Source organism: Liolophura sinensis, chromosome 8, assembly GCF_032854445.1.
Source record: "Liolophura sinensis isolate JHLJ2023 chromosome 8, CUHK_Ljap_v2, whole genome shotgun sequence".
Lineage (NCBI taxonomy): Eukaryota > Metazoa > Mollusca > Polyplacophora > Chitonida > Chitonidae > Liolophura > Liolophura sinensis.
The window spans coordinates 23905509-23919056 of NC_088302.1; the positions used below are offsets into that span (position 1 = coordinate 23905509).

General features: G+C 37.3%; 1 protein-coding gene across 3 annotated transcripts in view; it reads left to right on the plus strand.

Moving 5' to 3' along the window:
• LOC135472850 (dentin sialophosphoprotein-like) overlaps positions 1 to 13548 on the plus strand; it is a 65536-nt gene that overhangs the window by 35954 nt on the left and 16034 nt on the right. For all 3 annotated transcript variants that reach the window (XM_064752554.1, XM_064752556.1, XM_064752555.1), the window contains 2 exons: positions 4511 to 4559; positions 7720 to 7778. In XM_064752554.1, the coding sequence (XP_064608624.1) occupies positions 4511 to 4559; positions 7720 to 7778 (108 nt within the window). The remainder of the gene's footprint in view (positions 1 to 4510; positions 4560 to 7719; positions 7779 to 13548) is intronic.

A 13548-nucleotide genomic window follows, 5' to 3' on the forward strand; every position in this document is an offset into this window, starting at 1 on the left:
CTTATCATGAAAGCAATAAACATCACCACAATAGATATTGCACTTACGGCAGATGTAATAATTTTCTGGTTTTATGTTAAATTCACCCTTTCCGTGAGAAACATCCACTCAACAGTATATATTTTTTTATACCAGTCTGTTGATAAATATAACTAGTAATTTAGATAGCTTCAAATATTTTATAGCTACCCATAATAAACAAGTTCTAAATATATATATCTGAGAGCTGTTAATCAGATAATTTACAAACCACAAGAGCCAGAAAAAAAAAAGATATTGGCATTATAAATGATTAACATGTTGTTGCCCTCTTTCCTGTGTATTTAATAGCTTTGTGTATCATTCATACGAGTTGTAAATATGAAACATGCATTAAGCTGTTAGTATAAAGAGTTTATTGAAGAATGAATTGGTGTAAACTTGTGTACTTTGAACAGTCTTGTTAAAATGTTTAGTATTTGGTGAAGTTGGCATCTGCATGTACAGCACTGTGTGAATGAGATGCATCCTTGTAGTTAATAGCATCATTGCAAAATAACAACCATAACCAGATGATTGATCTGATTTGTGGCCATAGTGGGCTTTCGATGGTAAGTTTCTTCCCTCAATATTTTGGACACATTATTTTCTCTTTTTGCTGCATTGATACCTTTCTCATTGTTTTCTGATGCTCATAAACACAACACACCGAATGCAGTGAACGGTGTAAATACATGTGCTGTGCAGTTTTGGATTAATGACAAAACCAAGACGTGCCCATGGGAATTATATCTTTGCTGTTTATTTATGATATAATGGCAGTGCTCACTCCATGGCTAGTTGATTATCCGATCACCAGTGAGGTCATCAGCTCAAATCTAACTACCGGTATCACTAATTCAGGTATAGCTATGACTGAAGAGCTTAGTCCAGTACCTGGCAAATGAACCACAGCCATATGTGAATTGTGTTTGTCCTGTGTGAATTAAAACTCCAGTCAAATAAGTAGACAAAGACAAACAGAGTGATGACTACTATAGGTGGGTGGTTGTATTGAAGTGAGTACTTCAGCATGTATTGTTCAAATATTTGCAATATGTACATGTAGCTACCATGTAATCAGCATGATTAGGAAGGAAGTCTGCTGTGGTGGAGATAATGTGTGCCTCGAGGGCATTTACTGTCATCAGAAATATTGGGCTAGTTCCTGCGAGACTGGGCTGCTGCAAGTCGAAGAAAGGTGAAATGGTGACCATTCATCCAGCCACTTGTTATGTGGGTCAGCCTGCTGTGGAAGATGGCTGGTCATATCTCACCATTTATCAGGCCTCTGGCACTTCATCAAGTGTTTGTTGGTGATTCGCCATGCAATTTTCAGCATTCATATTCCACTGCATGCTGTCAGCGGGTTAAAGCTATCAGCTGATATTCCTCAGCTATTGAATAAAAATTAAGTGGCCTAGCAGGGCAAGGACAGACAGTGGCCAGTTCCCTTATTCTACATATACATGAACATGTGTACTTTCTTTTTTCTTCTTGAATGAAGTTCAAACTTTTTGCCATGACAAGTAGCTTTACACGTATATGTTGCTCTGTCTGTGTGTCTTATGCTAACTTCCTTTCCTGTCTGTCTGCAAACTGTGTAAGGTGATGTTCTTCTGCCAGGTTATATAAGTGAAATAATCATGATTACAGCATAAGACACTAATGAAATAAAAAGACAAATCTGTCTGTCTGTCAACAGTTGGTGAACGTTTTGGTATCCTATCTATCATAACAAGGAGCCTGAATCCAAGGACATTGAATTTTCCAGGATTTTAAAGCAATTGCAAAGTTGTGCTTGTTAAGAACTTTGTAAAAGTTACATCTACACTATATATAACCGACCATCAATATACTGGTAAAAATTGGATTGTAGCCTTACAGCAACTATCAAATACATATACAGTTGTTCGTTTGATTGGTTGGTTGGTTGATTGATTTATTGATAGTTGCTTTAGGCCATATCAAGATAACAGTCAATGTTATAGTAGCAGAAACCGTTTGCTCGGGTTAAACCACTGAACTTTGAGAAATTATTGATGAACTTTCTCACGCGTCTGGTAAATAAAATGGACATTATAAGGTCGTGGATACTGTGCAAAGTCAAGGATGCTGAATAAAGTCAAGGATACGGTAAAAGTCATGTATATTGTGGACAGTGTATAAAGTTCTGGATATTGTATGAAATCGTCCATATTCATGAATAGTCGTGATACTGTATATAGTCATTGATACCAGAAAAAGTCATGTGCACTGTATTAAGTCGTGAATATTTTACAAAGATGTGGATCCTTTGTAAAGTGGTGGATACAGTATAGTTAAGGATACTGCAAAGTGGTAGATTCTGTATAGCCAAGTGTACTGTAAAGTTGTGGATGCTGTATAAAGTCGTGGATACAGTATAGTTAAGGATACTGCAAAGTGGTAGATTCTGTATAGCCAAGTGTACTGTAAAGTTGTGGATACTGTATGAAGTCGTGGATACAGTATAGTTAAGGATACTGCAAAGTGGTAGATTCTGTATAGCCAAGTGTACTGTAAAGTTGTATATACTGTATAAAGTCGTGGATACAGTATAGTTAAGGATACTGCAAAGTGGCAATTCTGTATAGCCAAGTATATTGCAAAGTTGCTGAAGGAGAAATTTTAATGAGGGTCATGGTAATGTTTTTTTTTCCTAACTAGGTCAATATTTAGTGGGTGGAATACAATTTTGCGCCAGATGTTGGCATTAACTTATGGTTCAGTAGAGTAATGAACAGTGTTTGACAGATCTTTCACTTTTACTCCATTCCTTTTTGTAGTGCACTCAACCTTGTCTGACAGGCTTTGACTCCTATATAAATATCAGAACTGCTTGTTTGAAGGTAAAACAAGTCTCCTACAATCATAGTAGATGTTTTGATCTTAACCTGGAGGTTGCGTCACATCCAGTATGTTGGTTCACATGCTTACAGAAAGGAAACAGCATCAGTGAAGATCGGCCTACATTTACATATTTTTAAGAATTTATTTCACAGAATTAATATATGTGTTGTATACTGCTGTAGTGTGTACTCGTGCACAGAATAGATCTTCTGGAAAAGGGCCACTCCGCCAAAAGAAATTCAGAATTTTTTAGTTGGTTCAGCCAAATACTTAAATGAGTTGTATCTGACTCTAAACTAAACATTGTGGGCTTGTATTTTCCAAAAAATATTAATTAAAGGAGAAGAAAATTTAAATATCAATCAAATACCATTGAAAAGAGTATGCATTTCCTCGCAGGTGCATACCATAAAAAATTCTAATATGTACCTCAAGTTGATAAAGAAGTAGTCCTGAAGTCTTCTGTGTTAGGAGGAGAATTGCCATCGGAAACTGCCGAAGTGCAGTTCATACATTTCCGGTAGAACTCTTTTTCCCAGAAGGTAGCGAACAGTACAGTTCGTTTTCCACTTGACGATAGGGAAACTGGTATGTAGGAAGTAGGTTCCAAGTTTACACCAACAATCCGGCAGTTTTAATGACTCTTTCATTGGCTGAGAGGCATCACGCCCCCAGCAAATTACAGGGTGGTAAAGATGGAGGACATGATGGACTCAGCGATTTATGCCATCTTTGCCGTATTCAGGCTTTACGTGTATGGAGAGGAAAAATCGCAGAACTATGCAGCGGGCACCACCAGATAGAAAAAAAATGTGCTCTTTTTTAGCCTGTAGTGTCATTTTTTAAAGTTTTCTTCTCCTTTAAGAGAATTGTAAGGGTAAATCCATCGCTGGTGTAAACTGTCAGCCCAATGAGAGAACCTGCAAATGAGGAAGAGCAAAGATTCCCACATTGCAACGTTCGCTTCTGGATCCGAATATAAACAATATGACAGATTGAAAGCAAATTATAAGTCTATTAGATAAATACCATTTTCCATTCTTATTCTTAAGATATTATAAAGTAATCATAATTCCCAAAAGTGCGTATGGCTGAACTGAAGTTACATGACAGGTCACATAATTACAACACAATACTGCATGTAGGCTGGATGTGTGTAAACAAGGGGAGGTAACCTAATCAAGGAAGTCAGGGCTCAGCTCTGTCTCAAATATAACAGAGTGAGTGAGTTGATGGTGAAGGAAAACCCTGGATAATAGTGAACATTTGACTATTCACTTAAAGTCAAAATTCATGTTAGTAGACGTCTGGAAGTCTCAACTGTATGTAGATGATGTCTAAAATAACAACACAATTTTTTGCCGTCTGTAGTAAGGGGCTCTAATCTGGGTTGGGATGGGTGGGAGACTGATCTCATTGATACCAGATGTGTCTCCTCGGGAAGACCAGAGAATTCTATGTAATTTGACTGCATGTAATTCAGAGAGAAAAAATTTTCCTCTGACATGACTGACTGATATGTATATCGTTTTATGTAACATGTCTTACATCTGTGCAAGTGAGGTGTCAGTTTGTGTATGTGTCAGTTTAATATGTCTTCTTTCTGTTTGTGTTTTTCCAGAGACCTTTCCAATGAGCTAGAAGTTAGTGAATCGGAAAATGAAGGGGAGGTAAGTGTTCATGCCTGGTAGAGGAAAATTACAGTCATCAATATATATAATGTAGTGCCATTGATGCATACAGACTCAGTCTGTTGCATGTCTATCAGTGAAATGTTGCTTTCAAATGTAATCAGTATACTACCCAATCTATTATGCATGTCACTGCTCAGGATAATTTCGAGATGTTGATTTTACTTGTTTGTGACGGAACAGAGACGAAATTGGTTGTAAACCCTCAGTTAATAGACCAATCAATACCGTTATGATGTGTGTGGCCTGCAGCACATTTCACATGAAATCAATATATTTGTACCCAAAAGTGTGGAATTAGTATAATTACATGTCATTCAGTACATTTCCATGTGGTATTCTTGAAATTTTTTAGTTGACAAAAATATCCTGGCCTGAAAATGATGTATGCATGTGTTAGATAAATGTACATGTAGCTGCTCTGTGTTGTTTTGCAAATGTGGATGGTAATCATTGCAGACTTCCTTCCTCATTTATAATGTCATGAAACTAATCACTCTCGTGTTCAAAGTTGGTGAAAAAGTTAGATGAAACTGTATGTGGTTCACGGTAAATTTCACAAATTACCTGATTTTTTTTTAATCAAGTAATCACCTTTTTCTAGTGCAGTTCATACAGCAGGGGAATTTTTAGTTGGGCGTAAAGCTATATGTGATTTACTGTATTTTCAACTGTTTTATATTGCAAAGTAGATATTGTGTTACAGGGTTGTTGAAGCATTTTGATTAGTAGGCACAGAGGTGATTGGGTTAACTGAAGTTCAACTTACAGGGGTCAGGAGAGCTGTTGTGATTGATTTTCCGTGATCTTTCTCTGACCTCTATGCCCTCCCTCTGACTGGGCGAATTGCCGCAGTTGTGGAGGGTGTCTCAGCAAACACCAGTCAAAACAGCAGATATTCTGTCTCATGTAGCATGCCTCTGGGCTCAGCAAGCCACAATAAATTCACAACTTTTTAGGGATTTCATTAGTTTAAAAGGTTGTGTTGAAAGGTTCTGTTAGCGTGAACAGCAAGTCATTCACATGATCTCTGTATATGTCTTGGTCAGTAGTGGTTAACATTTTTGGCCAGGTTTGGGTGGAGAGGAGTTGTTTTCTGGGGTACAGCTTGACTGTAATCAAAACTGGGGCCTTGTCATTGACTGCCTGTAGGTCGGAGTGGCTGAGGGATATTATCAGCATGATGCACTTGCCGATGTCATGAATTTCTTATTGCCTCTCCTCTTGGCCTCAGTGTCTACTCTGCACAACTGTAACAGTCTTGCCCTATATAACACCCTGATGCTATGTCTCCATGTAATCAGTACATATGAATATCCCTGACCCAATCCTGACTATCCCGCTCGGCCACATGAACAACAAGGCTTTCATTGCGTGAATACCCTGTACAGATCCATTTGTATCCACGTAAAGGGCATTCAGTCACAATTGAGGAAAGAGCTGCTTGATAGCTGTTGTTACATGTAGAGTTGTCCATTATGAAATGTAGAGTTCTTGCATCAAAGGCTTTCTCCTCATTATAGAATATATATTGACTTCGGAATAATTGGTTGGAGGTAATGACATACTTGCATGTGTGGTTCCGTATCTTCTGTAATTTAATTCCTCGCTGATTGCTAACAGGACTCCTTAATGAACTGTAACTGTGTCCAACTAGAGACACGCCTTTAACATTAGTGAATTTTATAAAGCATTGAATTAAATGACAATATAAGAGAGTGGTGAAATCTAGTTCTGCTCTGTTATGATTAATTATGCACATCTGTAGCAGTCTTGCCCTACTACATGACTCCCTTATATACAAACTGAAAAGAAAACAAACCTTGCCATAAGTATGAAACTATTGTGTAACTCTGTTCTTTTACTCAAGCATCGACTTCACCTTGACAGGAACACCTGTATTGTGAAAGGAGTTTTGCTGTCAACTAGTAATAACAAACTATCAGTCAAGCAAATGGCTGGAGCACGTGTGTTTTACTGTTGCCTTGCCTACACATTTCTTTATTTAAACTCATGTATGTGAATTTTTAGAAACTTAAGTTTGTACTAAGATTCTTCACCTGTATAGTCACACTGATGCAGACACCTTTTCCGTCCAAGTTTTGATATTTCGTGAATGATGCTCCAGAGCTTTTTTGCATTACCTCAGTATTGTTTTCTGGTGAGATCAGTGTTCAAAACAAAATTGTGTTTGTGGTGCGTTGAGACACTGATAATCCTTTTTATGTTAGTATTGTATAGGGTTAGTTGCTGTCAAAAAATTAATAACTTGATGTTCCTCTTCATCGCTCCCAAGATTTGATGGAGTAGTGACATTGGTTTAGATGGCAGTTAGGGTCAGACAGAACTGTGGCCAGAACAAGGGATGAGTGCAGCTGGACATGGGAGTGCAGGGACAGCCATAGGCTTTAGTTTGGCAGGAATCACCCCCTAGGGGGAGGACGGAATTAGATGGTGGCCATGTTCATTTACAGGGTTCTCTGTCCTATTGTCAGACAGGCGGCTGCACTTATTGAATTATGGAGTGGAATTTTGTCCTTTGGGGACAAGGTTTTGGTGAACAGCTCAGTGCATTTAATTTCTCTCCATAGTTGTTCATAATGTAGAATCTTGTCCTGTTTATCGTTTCTATTAGTTCGTACTGTTTTGAATCGCTTTTTAAAATAGCTTATTAATGTTCTTTAATATTTAAGTTTTTGCTGGTAAATTTAGTGGGTTACCTCTTCACCTGCTGTCTTTGAACATTTTTATGAGCAAAAAATAAGTCATATTTGATAAATTTCTTTATCATGAATGAAAATAGGGAATGAATGTCCATCATGTTTGTTCACATTTTGACAGACACCCAAACAAAACCCATGTAGCCTCATTATGATCTGATTGTTTTCATTACCGTCCCCTCCCAGGAGGACAAGTCTTGATTAGTGTGTTCCTCGAGACCACTATTAATATGATGACAAGATCAAATCTATTTGTCTCTCTGTTCTTCCTGCTAACCCTCACACCTCCCTCCTACACCCCTCCCCCTCCCTATCCCAGTCTTTATCCCCTGGGTCATTATAGAGTATTTTATCAACGACAGTTGTTTATGACTGGCAGATATTTTCATGTATTAAATAAATTCTGTTTCATCTTACAGGATGGCACTAAGTGTGATGAGAGCATTAACAAACCTGTTGCCGAAACCCAAGGAAATAGGTGAGTCAGTCTGAACTGTTTGTGCATATTGTTATCCTAAAGTAAGTCAATCAACTGGGTGAACATGTATATCTTCTTTACCATCTTCTTTTCTATTGGGGGCCTCCATGGCTCAGTTGGTTGATGCAGCGTAATGACCCAGGAGCCTCTCACCAACGCTGCACTGTGAATTCAAGTCCAGCTCATGCTGGCTTCCTCTCATGCCGTACGTGGGAAGGTCTTCAGCAACCCTCGGATGGTCGTGGGTTTCACCCAGGCTCTGCCAGGTTTCCACCCACCATAATGCTGGCCACCTTAAGTGAAATATTCTTGCACATGGTGTGAAACACCAATCAAATAAATAAAAATAAATCTTTACTATTCCCAGACAAAAGAACAGAGATACAAGATAAAATACTGAAAATCGAGTAGCTGTGGGTGAAAAATTTAGGCACTAGTCCCTCTAATGTGTAGTTTCTCACATCTGGCATGTGTTTACATGTTTGCCAGTACTCATCAAGTTACTCTGCAGCTTTGGATGAAGCAAACGTGTTACCATCAGTTGGTGGGGTAATTTAGTATGATAGAAAAGTATGTTCTGTGTTACAGAAAAAGGTTTCTTGTGGTTTTAACTTTTTCTGTGTTTATTTATGTTTATTTATGTTTTGTTAATTTTCAACACCATACTTTTGCGTTTTTTTGACTTCCATATTTTCAGGATCTGTTGAAGTTTAGTTGTAAATAATTCCATATTCATCAATATTAAGTGTCAACATTTTCCATAAGACTATTATTAGTACATTAGCAATAAATGTTGGCTCTAATATTAACTTGCCAGATGTACATGTACAAAAATGAATTTCCTGTGAATTCACATGCTTCTTGTGATAATACAGCTGTATTGAAAAGGTTGAATCACTGGTTCTTGTGGTGATACAGCTGTATTGAAAAGGTTGAATTACTGCTTCTTGTGGTAATACAGCTGTATTGAAAAGGTTGCATCACAACTTTTTGTGGTAATACAGCTGTATTGAAAAGGTTGAATCACTGCTTCTTGTGGTGATACAGCTGTATTGAAAAGGTTGCATCACTGCTTCTTGTGGTAATACAGCTGTATTGAAAAGGTTGAATCACTGCTTCTTGTGGTGATACAGCTGTATTGAAAAGGTTGCATCACTGCTTCTCGTGGTAATACAGCTGTATTGAATAGGTTGAATCACTGCTTCTTGTGTTTATACAGCTGTATTGAAAAGGTTGAAACACGAAACATACAGGATGTATTTTGGTAAAAGGTTGACTGTTAGCAATAATAAAGAGTAAAAGGGTCATAGACCAGCTTATTGATGATAAAAATTAAATTTTTAGAAATCCAGAAATAGAACTGCCTCTAAATTAAATTGTAATCAACCATGTGAACTACTAGCTAAATTTATCAGCATTGCTGGGTTTGTAAAAATTGTATGTGTGCAAAGATATTACAATTGTATCAGCTGATAAATTTCTTCATGTCGAGTACATGTAGAATTACTGTGTAGAACAGAGTAGAGGCTATTTTAGTATTGAGCATGCAGTAAGTTTGTTTTTTTCTTTGACCGTGGAAGAATCCTTTCTTACTGGTTACGACCACAAACAAGAAATGTCCATGAGTTAAAGCAAATTTGAATATTGTCTTCAGTCTGTGTCACTTTAATATGTATGGCTTTGGTTAGACTTTGGCAGTTACTTCCAGTGAATTGCTTGCAGTGACGTGATCTACAAATTGTTTTGACAATTCTCTTCCATCCTCTGGGTATTCTCTGTAGTTTGCCTATTTCTGCAGCCCGTTTTTCCAAGAAAGCTAGATTGATTTTTCGGTGTAATGGGTATGTGGTGCTGAGGTAGCAGACAAAGTGCGGTCCATGTTGTGGCTTTGATCATGGATTAGAACATCCTGAGTTAGGTCTTCATATGTATAGGCTTGTCATTATCCAGTTGGTCATACTCAAAAGTTTGCCCATTGCAGTTTTGAACATACAAATTGGGCAAGTTGTCTTACCTGTACATTGCCTTCCTGGAAACGTCTTAAATTTTAAGAACAAATGGATTATGCTATTAAATAAGTAAGAAATGTTGAAGAATCCGTTAAAATTTTATTCGGTCTTATAGTGAGTAAACTTATGTCAAACATAGGTTAGAAAAATGTGTTTATTGGTGATTAAAAATTAGATTGGTTGCCTTGGCTGCTCATGTAATGTATTTATTACTGTTTCACAGAAACATATACTTTTTTTGTTCACTTCGTAAGATCATTTTTTGCTTTTTATCAGTTCCCTTTGAGCTTTCTTCTAACTCAGTCTTGCCAATGTATGGCTGGAATACCTCATGTACCAGTGTGGGTAAATGCCAACCATTCATTCATTTACTGATGCTATGATTACACATATACATTATTGCATACTAATGTGTTACAAGTAATGTGTCTGCTGCTTGTAAATTTATAGCAGTTGTTACTTGCAAAATAGCAAGAGAGATTTGATACAGCACTGTTGTTGTCAGCTCTGACCTTTTCTGGTGATTCATGAGCAGAAAGACATATCACAGCACTTTGGTACTTTATTAACCTCTTTTATGACGTTTGCACCACTGAAGTAACTGTGTTACTTAATAATCCTTGTAGTTACATGTGGGTGTTGAACTGCTTGTACGTGAGCTTATTATTGGCACAATTAGGTAATCTACGTAGTACCGTTAGCTGCTGTGCTTGTGTGACATTATCCTTCAGAACAGTGAATTAATGACCTTTGTCAGCAATTAAGAGATGATTTTGTTGTCATGTAGAGCCGAGTTCATGGCCATTGGTCAGATGTTTGGAAGGTGGATAACCCAGATGCTGTGCTGACTAGAACCATTCTGACAAGATCTTTGATCTGGAAGCCTATTTAGCAGGGACGTGACGCCTATCAATTTCTCTTGACTCGCCTCACTGGCTCGATTGCCTGCTGTCGGGTCGGGCTTAAAAAGTTGCGGTGGATAAGTGAAGGCTGCTGGTTTAGCGTAGTGTCGCAGTCTTCCGGAGATGTACAAAATGATCCATCATATGCTTGGCTGAATTCTGCTGGCTTACTTGTATCAAGAGAATTCGTTGAATTGAATTTTGTGCAGGAATGATTGTACATCTCATAGCTTAGCAAATCAATGTACATGCAGCAGTGAGTCAATTTCAGATATTTTGATATTGGCTAAAAAGTACTAGCAGTTGATGTTGTAGAAAATCTGACCTTTCTCTTGAAAATTTGCTCTATAAAAATAGTTATTTGAAGTATCTGGTTAAAAAAACATTTATGTGTGTTTCAAGCAAGGATTGTAAACACAAAATATGTATTTTAACCGGAAAGAGAAGTGCACGGTTAGAAATTGGCTGGTCATCTACAGCAAGGAAAACTGTTTATTTGTGGTTGAAAAGAATTCTTGGCAAGGGGTGGTGGGTGTATTAGGAAGATTTGGTGCTGACTGTTGTTGAGGGTAGACTGCAAGCACCTGTGTGGTTTGCATGCCTTGGGAACTCACCCCACAGGCTGATTAGGAATGTTGTGGATATGAAGTATTTTGCTTGGCTCATGCTGGCAGAATATTTTGTTGATGTTAGCTATGAACCGTAAACAAACCCTACCACTCCAGCAAGCTGTGTGCTAGCAAAGGAAATAGTCTTGTTGAATAGCTGAGACAAACATGAATTGCTGGAAAGAAGTAGTTTGGTGCCCATAAGATTTTCTTCTCTTATGTAACAATTTAACCATGCTAATATACATGGGTCGGTTTCACAATTACAGGGCATCTTTGACTTGAGTCAAAATTTGAAATACAACCTTATTTGAGACTTTTAGAAATAAACAATTTGTTTGCTTTAATTATGATGGGAGGAAACCAGGCTAAAACTTCTAAATGCTATTTCAAATTAAATGTGTCAAAATTTAAACTTTCCCTACCAAAGATAAAGGCAATATGACAAATTTTTAAATTTTGACTAAATTCAGAACTGGCTTTGTAGAATCTGCCCCAGTTATCGATACATTATGGACTTTACATACATGTAGAATAATCGTAGTGCAAGGTTTCCTGAACACTTGATTTCATAACCAGGAGTGAGATCATTCACCCTTGGAGCGCTCCTTTTACGTCAAGGCCTGTTACTGCTACCTTACATCATAAACATGTGTGTAGCTTTACTCCTGCTAGGGCCAGGTCTGGTTTATGGACAGGACTGAGCATGGAGAGAAGCATTATCCAGTTCAGTGTGTCAATTAACACTAATGCATAGTCCTAGAATTGTAGTGCTGTGAACGTTGGAATTTGATACATGTATATGGAATAACTTCTGCTAAATGGACATGTGTGTGTGTGATATATATGTAGCCAAGAGGTTTTTGTACTGGGTTTTGCTTGAGGACTGGCATACCCCTGTTCTTCCAAACAGCCCTCAAAGGCCTAAGCTGCCATTGTTGGCCTTGATGTTATGGAATAATCCATGTATCTGGAAGCCAAACTTATGTGTAGCTCTTGTCTCTGTAGAATTATTAGGTCTGTGTGAAAATCCATCTCGCTGAGCCCCCTTCATTTGTTTGACCTCAGGTTAAATATTGATGCTTGACCCTGTTTGGTAGCTCAAAGGATAACAAATATTTGGCAGTATTGTGACACATAAAATCGTTAATGGTTTTCTTTTTCTTTTTGATTAATTTCCGTCATTGATATTAGGAGATGTGTGCACATAACAATTTTTGTATCATTTGGATTAAATAACATTTTCTTAGAAGTAAGTTATTCTGCAGTGTGAATCTTCCTAGATTTATGACATTTTTATGAGGTGTAGGTCCACCTTTCCAGACGTCAATAAGTCTATCCATGCAAAAGTGAACTACCTGTTAGGCAAATAATGTAAAATTCTGCTGGTATATTAATAGAGGCAAATATATGTCGTAAACAATTGCTTTTGATGCTGAAACGTATTTCTTCAGGAGGATTTCTTCGGAAAGCTTACCTTTGAAACAAACCTCAAACCCTACTAACCTTTCTAATATACGTCGAACTCTCAGAATCATGGTAAATGTACAACAGTAATAGACTAAGTTTTAGGTCCATTACGGTAATCGTGATCAGAGAAAAATCTCTGAAGTTGTTGTACTCCTTTCAAAGCAGCACATGCATTGGGAAGTGCTCTAGTTTTGCCATCACATTCACTACATTTAGTGCATATCTAAGAACATGGGCAACAGAATATTTTACAAAAAAGGAACATATTTTCCGAATTAAAAAGGTAATTTGATCGGTTGTCATTAATACAGGACAGTAATTTATAAATAGCCTACCCTAATTCTTCTAATTTTTGGGACAATTGGTCTACTTTTTTTAGTCAATATACATCAAATTGTAACAGGAATATTTAGTTTTTGGGGCTTTTTTATATTTTTTTCACATTGTGAGTCCACATATTCATATCATTATTAAACAAAACTTAGGAGAAAAATATAATTTTTTGCTTTCAGCACATTTCATATCTGTCTTAAAAATTAGAAGAATGAGGGTTATCAACAAAAGCTGTTCAGGCAGCTTGTGAAAGTCAACTAGCCCATGACCATGTATGCCACAATTTTGAATCTATCTCTCAAGCTTTCTTAGCATTTAAAATCTGAATGTTTGTCCGGTAATGCTGATGCTGTGGAGAGCCCGGTTTCCATGACCGTGAGATATTAAATCATTTTTTTGTGCACATTATCGTTGTGTATTATGTTTTCGGAATATCACATGATGGCGT